Below are 17,785 nucleotides of genomic sequence, written 5' to 3' on the forward strand. Positions count from 1 at the left end.
AGTACATTTCAGACATCTACCACTCTGTAAAAAACATGTATTGCACATCTTCTTTAAATTTTCCCCCTTTCATCTTTAGCCTATGTCCCCTTGCATTTGACATTTCCACTTTGGGGGAAAAAAAAAGACTACGACTATCCGTCCTATCTCCACATCTCTCATAATTTTACAGACTTCTATCAGATTGCCACACAGCCTCCAACACTTGGATAATAATTCAAGCTTCTCCAACCTCATTTAGCTACTATACTCCAATCCAGGCAAAGTCCTAGCAAAAACCAAGCGGAGGCTTGGAGACCGCTTTGCAGCACACCTCCGCTCGGTTCGCAACAAACAACTGCACCTCCCAGTCGCAAACCATTTCCACTCCCCCTCCCATTCTTTAGATGACATGTCCATCATGGGCCTCCTGCAGTGCCACAATGATGCCACCCAAAGGTTGCAGGAACAGCAACTCATATTCCGCCTGGGAACCCTGCAGCCTAATGGTATCAATGTGGACTTCACCAGTTTCAAAATCTCCCCTTCCCCAACTGCATCCCTAAACCAGCCCAGTTCGTCCCCTCCCCCCACTGCACCGCACAACCAGCCCAGCTCTTCCCCCCCCACCCACTGCATCCCAAAACCAGTCCAACCTGTCTCTGCCTCCCTAACCGGTTCTTCCTCTCACCCATCCCTCCCTCCCACCCCAAGCCGCACCCCCATCTACCTACTAGCCTCATCTCACCTCCTTGACCTGTCCGTCTTCCCTGGACTGACCTATCCCTTCCCTACCTCCCCACCCATACTCTCTCCACCTATCTTCTTTACTCTCCATCTTCGGTCCACCTCCCCGTCTCTCCCTATTTATTCCAGTTCCCTCTCCCCATCCCCCTCTCTGATGAAGGGTCTAGGCCCGAAACGTCAGCTTTTGTGCTCCTGAGATGCTGCTTGGCCTGCTGTGTTCATCCAGCCTCACATTTTATTATCTTTAAAGTCCTAGTATACATCTTTTGCACCCTCTCCAAAGCCTACACCCCCTTCCTCCGGTGTGACAAACAGAACTACAAACAATTCTCAAAAATATGGCCTAACTAAAAGTTTTATACAGCTGCAACATGACTTATCAACTTGTATACTCAATGCCCTGACCAATGAAGGCAAGCACGTTGCACGCTTTATTTACCACCTTATCCCACTATGATACCACTTTCAGGGAGCAATGGATTTATTCCCCAAGTTCCTCTGTACATTAATGCTCCTAAAGATCCTGCCATTTACTGTATACTTTCATCTCACATTGGACCTCCCAAAATGCATGAAAACTTCTTTATGGGAAGGGAAATTCAAAGGTTTTGCTTTCTTTTCTCCCCATTCTTTCCCCACCCACCTCAGACAACCATTTAGCTTTCTCTTGGCAACCGTTAAAAAAAACCTGATTTGTATGCAGGAACTGGCTGAAAAGGTCTTTTGAACACTTTCAAATTCTTATTGAGAGCAGAGCCAGAACTTTAAACAAGTTCAAACGAGTTTCTGGTCATTCGCCCAGCATTTAGGAAAAGGTGAAAGCACAAGATAAATCATTAAACATGCAGTCATCACCAAAATCACCAATTTACAGCCTATGAATGCTTGCAGACAATAACATATGAGGAATCCAAAACTAACATTGTTGCTTCCATAATAGTAACAAAAAAAATCATTTTGCTGATACAATCTCCATAAATCAATGGCTCCGATTCAAATGGAAAGTTGCAGAAATGAACAGTTGTATTTTTAAGGACATTACACATCTCAAATTTGCCTGTCACGTGAACAAATCAACCAAAAAAGGAGAAGATATTACAAGGGACGAAGTGGTTTTGAACAACTGATCTCCACGAACAAGATCTACATGGTAAGCAAGTTAGCTAAAGAGACTTTAAACTGTGGAGTGAATTGAATAGCATTCAAGAAGCCCGAATAAAAGGAAAAGAGAGAGTAGAAGGACGGCTAGAGAAGGTTACTAAGCTAAAGGAAATGTAAATTATTTAACTTATGTTGGCATGAAGATAAAAATGTTATATTTTACACATTATGGAGCCACAAATTAGTGTATGGCAGTAAGGTGACAGAGGAATTGACTTGGTATGAGAGGGGCATGTATATTGAAATAACTGAGTTTGGAGTGGTCAAAACCACTCACAGGTCTTTCAACAGCAGATAGGGCAAAGTGAGGGAATGCTCGATGTAGATAGCATATTTGCAAACAGACAGCAGGACAGGTGGGTAAAATGGTTAAGAAAGTGTATGGGATGTTTTCTTTTGTTCATCAATGTGATGAATAAAAGAATAAGCAGCTTATGATAGAGCTGTTTACAACATTGGTTAGGTCACAAATGAGTACAGTTTTGGTGCCAAAATAGCAAGGATGTGAGTGCATTAGAGTACAGCAATGCTGCGGGTTGTAGCAATTATGTTTGCAGAGATGCTAGATAAGCTGCAATTAGTTTCCTTAGAGCAGAGAGGGTGGTGGGGGGGGAAAAGAAGGGTAAGTTCTGATTGACTTGTTAAAAGTTTTGAAGGTCATAGACAGGGCAGATAGGGAGAAACTTGGCAGAGGAAAATTAATTGGGGGCATGGATTTAAAGTAAGGAGGATGAATCTTAAAGGGGATTTGAGGATTTTCTAGAGAGTTGTGGGTAACTGGAACAGGTGCTAGAGGTAGGATCCATTCATACTAGAGCTATCTAGATGAACACTTGAAAAGAAATGGCATTCAAGGCCACAAGCCAAGTGCTGGAAAATGGGATTAGAATAGATGAATGTTTAATTACCATTGTGCACATGATGGGCTGACAGGCTTCTTTCTGTGTTGTTCTGACTCTGTGAAGTCAGAAGTTCAACTTGGAGTCAAATAGGATACCAAGACAACTGGATAGATTTGTGCAATTCAACATAACGGGTGGAATTCGATATGAAATGTGAGAGACAGGAACCAAAGACAATGACTTTGGTTTTCCCAATGCTTAATGAGAGGGAATGGTGGCTCATCCAAAACTAGATATTGAGCAAGCAGTGACGAGGCAGAGGTAATTATTAATGTGCCTTTGACAGTTAATGACATGCTTCTGATGATGTGAGAAGGAAAGGAAAGATTCTTGGCATAGACGGAAAATAACGATTAGAGGAAGGAAAAGAGGTAATTTTGGATTTGCTCTGGGTACTGTACAATTTAAGAATGGAATTAAGTGAGCACTGATTTGTGCTAGCCATTTACAGCAGCAAAATGATAGAGGGCAATGAATATGAACAATGCAACACAGCCAGAGTCAATTACATTTACGGTAAATTCTGATTCATTGCTGTGACAAAGTTGAAAAACCTGATTAGAGATTGCACTGAAACATACAGTTGCAGAATTTCTGTGATTTGTAAGCACATGTTTACAAACCTGACAATCTAGATATCTATTGGCTGCACAGGAAGGTGAGTGGTTTGCAGTTTATGTGAGCGTAAGGTAGTACAGACAGAGAGGCAAAAGGAAATCCAGAGTTCAGGTCCAGTGTAGGGATAGGGGCTTGGATGGAAATTTTATTGGTTACAAATGGAACGAGGAGGAAATATCAAAAAGATAGGAGAACAGACAGTCTCTATTTTAAGTGACAAAGACATTCATGAGCTCTTCACGTTTTGAGAGGAAGCAGGATAGAAGGAGGCAGGCAATTGTGGGAAAAGAATCTTTCCTCTTCGGGTTGATTCTCCCATTGCGGTGGTCTTGACAAGTGGCAGCAGGGCTGATAGAACGTCAGCCGTCCAGATCAAACGCTGAATGGTGTAGTCAGTTATGTACTAGGTGTAATCAAGGCTGTCCCCCTTGGACTTTAAGCAGCAAAGATTAGCACCGGAGCAAAGTTGGACGGCAAATGCATTAGGCTGGGGCAGAAAGGAAATTAACAATGATGAAGGGAGTGGTTCAAAAATGCGACTGTGAAAGTATCATATTTAATGCCACTTTTGAGGGAATTTCCACCACTCCTTTCAGAGTTAAATGCAGAAGGAAGTGACATAGGTTGAAAGCTGGGGTTTTGAGTGGTGAAGGATATAAGGAAGTAGATGAAGCCAGAACTTCCCAGAGATCAAAAGCAGCAGGACCAGAGATTTAAAGAGTAACAGGGTAAGTGAGTTTGTTGGATATGTTTAGAGAGGACTGAGGAGCAGTGAATGGAGAGGAAAAGAGAAAAGTGTTACATACTTCAACCTGTTCAGAAAGTGCTACTTACTGATCTTATCATAGGGAATTCAGAACTGCAACTGTGGACAGAATATTAATTACATAGACATGACAGAGATAGAAAGCTTAACTACGTAAAGTCAGGGCAAGGACAACCAGTTGGATGACATTCATTACTTCAGCACACTGAAAGTGGCACAAATGACACTGGGATGGTGAGCAGGGTCAGGAGCTAATGACTTGTTGGATATATTCACAAAATGAAGCAATACTTGAGGGGGAAAAAAATGACTTCTGGTTGTCTCCTTCACCCAATGACTGTAGTTTAACAATTAGGAAGGCTGACTGGTGACATGGAGCAGACAATATGAAACAGCTCAAAATTTAAGTCTGAGGCCCATTAGCAGGATTAAATGATTCACTTAGTTCATCCCAGCTGGCTCCAAATTATGAACCATGGGCACACAGTCAAAGTTACCATATCTTTCAAAGGAAATGAAGTTCACAAGAACTGGAATATTTCACATTGCAAGACATGCCATGTCTTTGTGCTTCTGAATCATGTTCACTGTACTTTTCTCTTTGCCTTCATATTCAATATAGAAAATACTAAAAGGAGCACCAGTGAAAAGCTAGACTTTAAATGCTCACAAGCCAACACACAAGTACATTTCAGTGAGCACAACTGACAATGTAATTATCATAAACAAAAACAAACTTGCTGGAAAAGCTCACCAGATCTGGCAGCATCTGTGAAGGAAAATCAAAGCCAATGTTTTAGGTCCAGTGACCCTTCCTCAGAATTTCTATTTTGTATATTATCATAATTCTTCAAAGGCTCTACCGTCACTTTCTGCAATTGAAACCTAGGAAATGAAAAGGCTCCTGGTCTCTTTAAATTAGTTCTTTCAGAAAACTGTACAGGTATCTAGGGGTGTGACAAGTGTATTAGATATTTCACTGTCATCATGTTGTGTGAAGCAGTTTTTTTTTAAATTGCAAATTGCTGGACATGTAAGTTGTTCCAGCAAAATCAACATTGCATTGATCTTGGTGAATGCTGTGATTAGTGTACAGTCCCTTGATCACAGAGCACCAATGACAAAGAAAGAAACAGGAGGAACGATAAAAGGAGCAAGGTAAATTAAGAGTAAACTCAGGTGCAAAAAAAGGAAAAGATCAGCAGAATACACAGAAAAGTTTCAAAATGTCTGCAGCAAATTTTCATTAAAATGGCACCAAAATGCTACTCATAGACCTGAAGTACAAATCACATCAATAAAACAGCTCTTACATTAATAACCACTGGGCCTAATTTTCTGCATTGAATTTATTTCAACAGCATCTCTGCAGCAATTTCTTGAATCTCAGAGTGACAGGGGAGTGGCTGTTTCATTGAAACTAACAATGGCCGAGCGCAATTTGTTCATCAAGTTGGTGTTTCATACTTGTCAGGGTATCTCTTCCTTACTAAAAAAAATTTTGCGATTGATATGCTAATAACACCAGGTGAGTTAAGCTCAATTATTTTCCCAGTAATTTCGGGTCAAAAATGTTAACTTCAAGGGTTCACAATGGCAAAATTAACTCTGCTGCTCAACATTAAATTGAAAATGTGATTTTCAAGTTCTAGGAACATTCAGCTTTGCTGAAGATTATTTGATTCTGGCAATTTTGCACCCCCAAAGTTAAAAGCTCAGACCAATCTATGATGAAAAGGGTTACAAACACTGCTCATAAACAGTTTTCTGGATGTTGAAATTCTGTTCGGTCAATGCAAGGGATGTTCATAGGATTTCCTTTATGGACATTTTAAAAAGGTTTGCTTCCTTGGATTACCCTGTTAAATCCCAACCCCAATTTCTGAAATACACAATTGCACAAAAATTTCTAGAAAACCCCACTGAAACAATAGCATAGACAAAGTACTCTCCAAGGTAAAGCATGAAGGCTTGGGGGCTCACTAACTCACGCCAAATTATCTTTTTGCTGCTTATGATCTCTTATGACCTTATTGTGATCTACTGATTTGCACCAAAGTCCTTCCAGGAATTATTAGTTCCACCACTCTGATAGATAAATTAGTATGCAGTGATAAAACTTTAACTTTCATCATTCCTGCTCCTTTCCTTTCAGGAACACATAGAAATCTTCCAGTAAGGATGGGCAAATTGTGTCTCCATTCATCACAGCATTCAAAAGGGCCCCTCAGGGATGACCAAGGCCATGATGGTTTATCTTTTCTGGAAACTGCCTGAGAGGCACACATGGCTAATGAACGTGAGCAGGAAGCATGGTCCCCAGGCATTGTTATTCACAACTACTAATGATTCCATTATGTTAATTTGGCATCTGAGGCAACTCTGGAGTGAAAAATCACCCAACATTCTTGCCACTCGCAGAGACTACTGTTTACTCATGTTTGACTTTGCATCTACAGTAAATTTCAAATTCAGTAGCACTGTTCAGGTCTATCACATATGTACAAACTGAAATGAATATAAGTCTGAAACACAATCATTGTTGGCACGACCCCATCACCCAAGACATTTTTCCATCCCCACCCTTGTATGCCTTCCGGAGAGACGATTCTCTCCGTGACTCCCTTGACCGCTCCACACTCCCCTCCAACCCCACCACACCTGGCACCTTCCCCTGCAACCGCAGGAATTGCTACACTTGCCCCAACACCTCCTCCCTCACCCCCATCCCAGGCCCCACGATGACTTTCCATATTAAGCAGATGTTCACCTGCACATCTGCCAATGTGGTATACTGTATCCACTGTACCTGGTGTGGCTTCCTCCACATTGGGGAAACCCAGCGGAGGCTTGGGGACTGCTTTGCAGAACACCTCCGCCCGGTTTGCAACAAACAACTGCACCTCCCAGTCGCGAACCATTTTAACCTTAGACGACATGTCCATCATGGGCCTCCTGCAGTACCACAATGATGCCACCCGAAGGTTGCAGGAACAGCAACTCATATTCCGCTTGGGAACCCTGCAGCCCAATGGTATCAATGTGGACTTCACAAGCTTCAAAATCTCCCCCTGCCCCACTGCATCCCAAAACCAGCCCAGCTCATCCCTGCCTCCCTCACCTGTTCTTCCTCTCACCTATCCCCTCCTCCCACCTCAAGCCACGCCTCCATTTCCCACCTACTAACCTCATCCCACCTCCTTGACCTGTCTGTCCTCCCCAGACTGACCTATCCCCTCCCTACCTATATTCTCCTCTCCACCTATCTTCTTTTCTCTCCATCTTCGGTCTGCCTCCCGCTCTCTCCCTATTTATTTCAGAACCCTCACCCCATCCCCCTCTCTGATGAAGGGTCTAGGCCCAAAACGTCAGCTTTTGTGCTCCTGAGATGCTGCTTGGCCTGCTGTGTTCATCCAGCTCCACACTTTGTTAACTGAAAACTTCATTGTGAGATTTTAGTCAGCCGAGTGTGGCAGGTGCATTAAAGTCATTCCCATAGTTGCGTGACTACTCAAGGTTTCGACTACTCTCATCAATACTGCAAACAAACTCGTCTTGATATTCATTAAGAAGGTGTCAACACAAGTTTCTCAATGTAAAAGTTAACATAAAAGAAGGGAAAACCCATTCTCAAATGTCTCATCCCTTCCTTTTAGAGAAGGCTCTTGACTGCTGACATGGACAGGGCTTTAATAGTCTCCAATCACTGTACCTCAAATTGCCATTTCCCTGCTAAATACATAATTAAGTTTTATAACATAAAAATGCAAAGATAAACAAATGTTCAAGAAGTTTCAGTAAAAACTTAAAATTATATTAAAAATTCTACAAAAGTAATGAATTCAAACCTGGACATGAAACTTGCTGTGTTTAATGTTCAATGTAACTAACTTGCTCAGCAAAGCAATCATTTTATACAGCTACATTTTTTAATTCCCCCTCAAATGCTATCAGAACTGCTCAGTTTCTCCAGCACTTGCTTTTATTGTAACTGCAAATGTGCAGTATTTTGTTTTTACGTTAACATTTATATTGAATACCAAGTGTTACTTACTATGGTACGGTTGCTCACAAACATCATTGTCACCACCACTTTGTTTCCATGCATCAGTTGCATCAATGCTCGCTGTTGGACTTTGTATGACAGTCAGTTTATAGGAAGATGAACCATAGAGTGTGCCCCCTCTGCAGCGCCACCACATTGTTGTAATTTCTGCATCACACTCAAACATTTTTAATGGTTGCTCCTTGTTGTAAGGATCAAGGCCAAGGCATTTTTTAGAGCCAATATTGAACAGCCGGTGCTCAGACACCCATTTCCATTGCTGAAGCTCTTCTAGCTGATTGCATTTGTTCATAGTAAATCCGGAGGAATTCACTTGGAGGCATTCTTTCAACTTTTGATGCTGGATGGCAAAGATATCATTTCCTAAGGGACAAGAAAAAAAAAGGATACAAGCAATGAGAAACTCAAATTAATTTAAGCATTTTATTTTAGAAGCAAACTCACATCATACATGAGGAATATAGATATAAATATTACATTTACCTGACCAAAACACAGCATTTCAAATAATCATAAGATGACATTTTTCCCCTGTAAATTGATAGTCTCTCATGACTTAAGATTGATGGATCACAAAACAAATAGTACCACAGGAACAGAAGAATTAACCAAGCATTCCATTGTTTACTATCGTGTACTTTTTAATAAAAAAACACAGCAGGATGATTGATACTCAGTCATGCAATTCCATCTCCAACCTCAGAATTAAATGCAATGCACTACTTTACTTCCCTTTATGAAGTATGACACACCTCACTCTTTTAAGTCCCCGAGGATTGGGAACACTAATTTCAAAACCAAAGTTCACGTGGATGAGTCACGAGTACAGTTATTTCATACAATCATTGAAAACGAAAGCAAATTACACAATAAAATGCTGCCAGCAGTATAAAGTCTTAGCAATTTAGTGATCCTTGATCAGAGCAATGCAAGCATGTTTTAGATTGGTGAACTTCATACCCATGTTGCGTTATGAAACATAGAACATAGAACATAGAACATAGAACAGTACAGCACAGAACAGGCCCTTCACCCCACAATGTTGTGCCGACCATTGATCCTCATGTATGCACCCTCAAATTTCTGTGACCGTATGCATGTCCAGCAGTCTCTTAAATGTCCCCAATGACCTTGCTTCCACAACTGCTGCTGGCAACGCATTCCATGCTCTCACAACTCTCTGTGTAAAGAACCCGCCTCTGACATCCTCTCTATACTTTCCTCCAACCAGCTTAAAACTATGCCCCTCGTGTTAGCCATTTCTGCCCTGGGAAATAGTCTCTGGCTATCAACTCTATCTATGCCTCTCATTATCTTGTATACCTCAATTAGGTCCCCTCTCCTCCTCCTTTTCTCCAATGAAAACAGACCGAGCTCAGTCAAATTATTTCATGGTATCCCTACAGTTGAAAACAGGTCATTTGGCCCAACAAGTCAACACTGCCCCTCTGAAGGGCATCCTACCCAGACCCATCCCTATCCCCCTACCCTTTTCCCTGTAACCCTGCATTTCCCATGTCTAAATCTACCTAAATTTACACAGCCCTGGACAATATGGGCAATTCAGCATGTCCAATCCAGTTAACCTGCACATTTTTGGTCTGAGAGAGAGGAAGTCTACGCAGACACGAGAAGAATGTGCAAATTCCACACAGACAGCTGCCAGAGGGTGGAATCGAACCTGGGTCCCTGGCACCATGAAGCAACAGTGCTAACCACAGTGCCATCTTACCACTTCAAAAGAATATTGCTGTGCTAAACAGAAAATTCAGCAAAACATAATTTCATTGGCAGTGAGAGAATAAAACGACAATTTCTACAAATTTACAGATGAAGTACCAGATTATTGATACAGGATCCACATTCTAATTGTTTAAGCTTACCACTATTTTACCCAAAAATAGAGATTAAATCATAGAATTAGTTTTCTGTAGGCAAGTTTACTTTTCCGAACATCGGAAAGCGAGCTCACAAAGCCTAGATCTATTCAATCCACGGCAATTAGTACAGTAGCATGGCAAACTCTGAAATCAAGAGCACTTGACAAGCATCACAATTAACTGGTAACATTCAAATCGATGTTCTTTCCGCCTCCCCACCTCCCCCCCCAACCAACACAAACACCATTTACTACCTTTCCCCTCCCCCAACAAACATCACTGTTTTATCCTGTCTCCATGCTAAATGCAGGTGTCTGGAATGCTGTTCTTCCAAACCAGCCGTCTCGTTTCACCACCTGCAGCTCGAAACACGCTGGCTCCAGTTGGCCAGGTTAACATTGCTCCTTGTCAGATAGTACACCGTGGCTTGCCCAATGCATCACAAGAGAACGATAAAGGAACTGTCCAGCTCCGACTGTACCTCCCCTGCCCAACCATGTGAACATTTGACAAGTCATGAGGTCAGTAGCTTAGGCCCTCTCTGTTATGGGTTCACGCAAAAGTGGGGTGAACATCCTGACAGTGGGAACAAAATTTAAAGAACATGGAGAGGGACAAATAATATGTTCAACATTAAACTTCAGCCCCGTTCTATTTCACGGAACTTTATGATGCAAAGACGCCTTTGCAGATAAGCAGTTCTCGGCTGAAGACATTTTCTGGAAATTACCGACCAGAGCAGAAGTAAGTAAACAGGCGACTTCCTTCTTCACCGGTGCTATAAGACACTTGGATTTGAGCCAGGGAAATATCCGGACTTATCTTGAAAAAGCAATGTTTCTTTTATTCAAACCGGCAACATTATACCACCTCATTCATAGACAATCGCCACATTCGTGTAAAACAAATAGATTGACAGAACAGATATTCACAACGACACGCTGAAATGCGACACACCAGCTGAACGTACACAAACGACTGTTTTAAAGTGAACCGCACCTGCTCTCTCAGAAGCTGTTATGGCCCAACCTTCAACAAAGACCTCAAATATCAGCCAGAAATAGAGATGAATCTGTCCATTGCACCACCTCTTCATGCCTGCGCAGTTTCCAGCCTGTTTCTGGTGCTCACGCTGCGATGCTGGCGGAATATGAAATTCACCAGCCTGTCCTCGCCCCCAGATCTACACAAGCAAACTTTCACATTCGATTGGCGGAGGCAGGCTGTCCTTCAGTGAGCAATTTCTTATTGGCTGCTCACCATAGGCCATGTTCAGCGTAATATCTCAGAAGTGCAGCGAAACAAAAGAGAAAGCTGTTACCATCTTTTCTGAAAATAATCGAATATATCCATTTGATTGATTCAGTTGTCTGCATCCACAATTCGCTGACCTTCGGACGAGCAATTTCTTAAGGAGTTGTGTGCATTTCGTATGTCACGTTATGAAGTTATTTCCGGGAATACCTAGGTTTTGCTGTGTTCAAATGAAACTTCACCTGTGGGTGGGTTGCGTTTTCTTGCATTAGTATTTGCCATTTTCATTTAGACTATCATCATGAACAACATGCGAGATATAAAACGATTTTTGACGAAGACATATGCTTAGGGAAGGAGGGAAGGTAGTTTCAAATAAATGACAGAAAAGCAAAATACTAGCGAGTTTTGAGAAGATTTGTAGCTCAGAAATGTAGCAAAATACTTTTGGCAGATTTGCGCGGAGACGTATTTTAACATGAGATTGTTTGAGTTCTGTAAAGTATGTTCCTCTTTCAAACAAAACAAAACTAATCATGCAACTCAATGGATGTTTTTTTTTTGAAAAGGACGAAACTAAAGTGAAAGTAAAAGGCACACACGAAGTACCCAGACAATTAGAGGATGGCATTGGGAATGAAGAACCTTGCAAAGGTCAAAATAATCAGGAAAGTAAAGAGATGACAACGTTAAATGGTCAAAGAGTAACACAGATCCCAAAAGAAATATCAGGATCGGAACCCCAAAGGAAATCTAAATTCACACAAAGGCAGCAAAGTGACAGACATATTAAATTGCCTCAGTATTTCCTAATAAACTAGCAAGGTGCGTGGTTATGACTTTTAAAATCGCTCAAAATACAAAAGGAGTCGTTTCCCGTATACTTTGCATACTAAATGAGCGCCCAAACAGTGAATGTAGAGGGTTATGAGCTGTGATGCCTGGCTACCTTATGGGTGTTCAAGTGGGCTCATACCCCACTAAATTTCTCCGAATGCCCATTTAAGGTAGGAGCACGTCACTTACTAAACAAGGTGTCCTTATTCAGCGAGCGGCTGAACAGTGCGTCCCAGGCGGGGGGACCTGGGCGCTGTTAAAAGGAATGCTCAGTTTTTCATTTTACCTTTCTACAAGGGATTGATGTACAAAATCGTGTTTAGATTCGTGGGAGACAAGGTCAATATTTCACCGAAACACTGTTCGTTCCAAATACTCTTTATCAAGATCTCACCCAAAGAGAGTGCTGAGAAAATGCCCCTCGACCCGAAACGTTAACTCTGATTTCTCTCGACAGATGCTGCCAGACCCGCTGAGCTTCCCAGCATTTTCTGTTGTTGTTTATTTGTGTGTGAGAGCTAGTGCTGATGGGTTATTGGAGATCGTGTCTGAACAGCCGGAGAAAAGGCAGCGGCTAATCGATGAGAATCCAGCCGAGACCTGGTCCCGAGGTCTGGAGGAGGAACTGGAGGATGAGGCCCGGCAAAGCAACACCAGATACTGAGATCGGGACAAGTACCGGAAGGCTTCGGATTTACGATGACTTGGTGCATGTCCACAATCTGGAAATGATGAGAAATCTTTTCATAATATTTTAATAAATCTTCTGTGCACTCTCTCTAAAACCTTTAAATCCATCCTAAGGTGCAGTCCACTGAAATTGAACACAATGTTTTAGTTGAGGTTTAACTAACATATTACAGAGGTTCATCATGGCTTCCCTTGTCTTATCCCTTACGGGGTCTTTATCAAATTAAATGAGTATCAAAATCATTAACATCTCTGCTACCTTGTTATAACACTCAATTACATGTGTTTTAAAATGGTTTGATTTCACCAGCTTTATGCTGGCTTTCCTCAATTAATCTACACTTGCTCATGTGACTGTTAATTGTGTTCTTTACGATCCTTTGGACTTTCCAACCACTGGTGTTAAATTTACTGGGGCCTACAGTTGTTTGGTTTATCCTTACAACTTTTTTTTTACAATTGTGTAACATCTATAATTCCCAGTTCCTCTGGCACTATCCCTGTATCCAACGAGGTTTGGAAGATTGTGGCTAGTTTAACTCCAATTTCCAGTTCTACTTCCCTCAGCATCCTCAGATACTTAGCATTAACACCAGTGATTTATTGACTGTAAATGCAGCCAGCCTAGCTAGTATGATTTCTTTCCCAATCAAACACATCTTGGCCATCCCATCGCTTGTCAGCATGCCACAAGGGCTATTCCCTCTCTGACACTCTGGACCACTCCTTCATCACTGCTAATACCTCAACACCATCCCATGGAACCTCCATACAATTGCTATAGGAATAACACGTCTTTTTACCTCATTCTCCTTCAATGTCCAAGGCTCCAAATACACCTTCCTGGTGAAGCAGTGATTTATTTGTAATTCTTCAAATCTAGTCTATTGTATTCATTGCTCACAAAACCACCTCACCTGGATAGAACATAGAACATAGAACAGTACAGCACAGAACAGGCCCTTCAGCCCACAATGTTGTGCCGACCATTGATCCTCATGTATGCACCCTCAAATTTCTGTGACCATATGCATGTCCAGCAGTCTCTTAAATGTCCCCAATGACCTTGCTTCCACAACTGCTGCTGGCAACGCATTCCATGCTCTCACAACTCTCTGTGTAAAGAACCCGCCTCTGACATCCCCTCTATACTTTCCTACAACCAGCTTAAAACTATGACCCCTTGTGTTAGCCATTTCTGCCCTGGGAAATAGTCTCTGGCTATCAACTCTATCTATGCCTCTCATTATCTTGTATACCTCAATTAGATCCCCTCTCCTCCTCCTTTTCTCCAATGAAAAATGTCCGAGCTCGGTCAACCTCTCTTCATAAGATAAGCCCTCCAGTCCAGGCAGCATCCTGGTAAACCTCCTCTGAACCCTCTCCAAAGCATCCACATCTTTCCTATAATAGGGCGACCAGAACTGGACGCAGTATTCCAAGTGCGGTCTAACCAAAGTTTTATAGAGCTGCAACAAGATCTCACGACTCTTAAACTCGATCCCCCTGTTAATGAAAGCCAAAACACCACATGCTTTCTTAACAACCCTGTCCACTTGGGTGGCCATTTTAAGGGATCTATGTATCTGCACACCAAGATCCCTCTGTTCCTCCACACTGCCAAGAATCCTATCCTTAATCCTGTACTCAGCTTTCAAATTCGACCTTCCAAAATGCATCACCTCGCATTTATCCAGGGTGAACTCCATCTGCCACCTCTCAGCCCATCTCTGCATCCTGTCAATGTCCCGCTGCAGCCTACAACAGCCCTCTATACTGTCAACGACACCCCCAACCTTTGTGTCGTCTGCAAACTTGCTGACTCATCCTTCAATCCCCTCATCCAAGTCATTTATAAAAATTACATACAGTAGAGGCCCAAGGACAGAGCCCTGTGGAACACCACTCACCACTGACTTCCAGGCAGAATATTTTCCTTCTACTACCACTCGCTGTCTTCTGTTGGCCAGCCAATTCTGTATCCAGACAGCTAAGTTCCCCTGTATCCCATTCCTTCTGACCTTCTGAATGAGCCTACCATGGGGAACCTTACCAAATGCCTTGCTGAAGTCCATATACACCACATCCACAGCTCGACCCTCATCAACTTTTCTAGTCACATCCTCAAAGAACTCGATAAGGTTTGTGAGGCATGACCTGCCCCTCACAAAGCCGTGTTGACTGCATTTGATCAAGCCATGCTCTTCCAGATGGTCATAAATCCTATCCCTCAGAATCCTGGGTGATTATTTCTCATAACATCTGTCTGCAAAATTGACCTGAACTTTCTGTTTGCTTATCATTTCAATATACCATCTTGCTCATGCTAACATTTTGTCCTATGCCACTTTTCCAGTGAGACCCAATGCTAGATGATAGAACAGCACTCATTTTCTTTACAGCCTTCAGGCTGAGGTTACCTTATAGAGGTTTATAAAATCGTGCAGAGCATAGATAGGGTAAATAACCATGGTCTTTTTCTCTGGGTACGGGAGTCTAAAACTAGAGGGCATAGGTTTAAGGTGAGCAGGGGAAGATTTAAAGGGAGCTGAGGGGGAATTATTTTTCCACAGAGGGCAGTGCATGTATGGAACAAGCTGCCAGAGGAGGTGGGTACAATTTCAACATTTAAAAAACATATGGATAGGTACATGGATAGGAAAGGTTTGGAGGGATATGGTCCAAATGCTGGTAAATGGGACCGTGTGGGAAACCCAGGACAGTTTGTCAGTTATTGTCACTTCGAGGAACTTGATGCTCCTCATCCTCTGAGTTTCAATTCTGTTCATGTAGATGAGGGCATGTTTTTCTCCTTTCTTTCTGAATTCAATGATCAGTTTTTTTAGTTTTGCTGATGTTTAAAGACAGATTGTTTTCATTGCACCACGTAACCAAGCCCTCTGTCTCCCTTTTGTAGTTTGACTTGTCGTTGTTAGATATCCATCCCACGATGTCATGTCATCAGCGAATTTGTAGATGGAGTTCATTTGGAATTTGGCAACACAGTCATAGGTGCAAAGGGAGTCCAGTAGGGGACTGAGGATGCATCTTTGGTGGGGGCTCCAGTGTTGAGTGTTATTGTGGAGGAGGTGCAATTGCCTACCCTCACTAATTGTGGCCTATGGGTCAGAAAGCTGAGGATTCAATTGCAGAGGGTGGAACTGAGACCAATGTTATGGAGTTTGAAGATAACAAAGTGTGGGGCTGGATGAACACAGCAAGCCAAGCAGCATCTTAGGAGCACATTCTGGAGGGAATAATAGTGTTGAAGGTGGGACTGTAGTCAACGAACAGGATCTGAGTGCTCGGCCGGGGTCACTGTCTGGGCCCATCGCTTTCCTTGGGTTGAATCCCAGGAAGACCGACCTGACTTCCGAAGCTGTGACAGAGGGAATAGATGTCTCTGGGGCTGTAGCAGCAGGCATGATTGTGCCACTGGCATTCTGCTCAAACCAAACATAGAAAGCACTGAGCACATCAGGGAGAGATGTGTCATTGCCCACTATCCTACACTGTTTCATTTTGAATTCTGTAATGTCATTTTGGCCTTGCCATAGGCAGCGGGAATCTGTTTGCTAGGTTTGGGCTTCTAACTCGGTCCAGTACTCCCTCTTGGCATCCGTTATAATGTAAAAATTACAGTGAAATTCTATCTTGTATGACAGTTGAAATAAACAGAAGGTAGTTCAGTACAAGGCTAACATGCAAAATATGAAAAAAAATTTTAGCTGATAGTTCATTTCAAAGTGCTTGTTAAATAATTAATTACTGTTGCAGTCATTGTTATCAAATAGACATCCTCCAAATCACTATTTGATAAACAACAGTTATGCAATTCTGGAGATATTGTTTACAAAATGAATATTGGCATGGACACCAAGAAATCTTTACGCTCAACTTCAAATAGTGGTGTAAATTGTTTATACACACCTGAACAAACATAACTCTGACAATGTTACATTTTCTGAGTACTACATGTAAATGTGAGCCAAGATTATTTAAGTCAATTCTTCACTGGGACTTAAATCTACAAACTTCCCATTTGAAAACCTTCTAAAAACTTTGGTGACAAGATATTAGGATGGCTGGACAGGCTAGTATTTATTGCCCATCCCCAATTGCTCCTGAGAAGTTGGTGATAACGTGCCTTCTGAACCACGGCAGGGCACAGTTGATATGTATGCCCACAGTACTGAGGGAAAGGGAGATCCAGAATTTTGATCCAATGATGGTGAAGGAAGGATGAAATAATGCCAAGTCAGGATGCTGTGTGGCTTGACAGGAAGTTGTAGGCGGTGGTGCTCCCATGCATCCATTGCACTTGCCCTTCTAAGTGGCAGAGGTCAGGAGATGAAAGGTGCTATTGAGAGAGGGAATGTGAATTGCTTAAGTAGATCTTTTAGAAAGTATATACTTCTGCCACTGTATATCCTGTTGGTACTGAAGGAGATAGCTGAGGAAATTGTATAGGCATTAGTGCTGATCTTTCAGGAATCACTGGAGTCTGGAAGGATTCTAGAGGACTTGAAAATGGCTAATGTAAAACCCCTGTTTAAGAAGGGAGGGAGGCAGGAGATGGGAAATGATAGGCCAATTAGCCTGATTTTGAGGCAGTGCTAAAATTTTAAACGAAGGAAAAGATTACAGAGTACTCAGAAGTATATGGTAAAATAGGGCCAAGTCAACACGACTTCATCAAGGGGAGGTCACGTCTGACAATCAGTTAGAATTCTTTAAGGAGGTAATGAATAAATTAGACAAAGGACGGCCAATGGATGTGATCTGTTTGGTTTTCCAGAAGGCCTTTGACAAGGTGCTGCACAGGAGGCTGGTCAATAAGATAAGGGCTCACAGTGTTAGGTGCAAGGTATTGGCATGGAAAGAA

The 17,785-nt window shown here is 42.2% G+C and overlaps 1 protein-coding gene across 3 annotated transcripts in view; it reads right to left on the reverse strand.

The window, feature by feature from the left end:
* ly75 (lymphocyte antigen 75) overlaps window positions 1–11,301 on the reverse strand; it is a 141,921-nt gene extending 130,620 nt beyond the window's left edge. The window contains exons 1-2 of one of the 3 annotated variants that reach the window (XM_059647306.1): window positions 11,119–11,301; window positions 8,228–8,602 (exon numbers count right to left, since the gene is read on the reverse strand). In XM_059647306.1, coding sequence (XP_059503289.1) covers window positions 8,228–8,602; window positions 11,119–11,215 — 472 coding nt within the window. In that variant the 5' untranslated portion in view covers window positions 11,216–11,301. Of the gene's footprint in view, window positions 1–8,227; window positions 8,603–10,373; window positions 10,481–11,118 lie in introns of those variants that run through there. The other 2 variants (XM_048533646.2, XM_059647307.1) reach the window with 2 other exon arrangements.
* Window positions 11,302–17,785: the final 6,484 nt, after the last annotated feature.

Source organism: Stegostoma tigrinum, chromosome 7, assembly GCF_030684315.1.
Source record: "Stegostoma tigrinum isolate sSteTig4 chromosome 7, sSteTig4.hap1, whole genome shotgun sequence".
Taxonomy (NCBI): domain Eukaryota; kingdom Metazoa; phylum Chordata; class Chondrichthyes; order Orectolobiformes; family Stegostomatidae; genus Stegostoma; species Stegostoma tigrinum.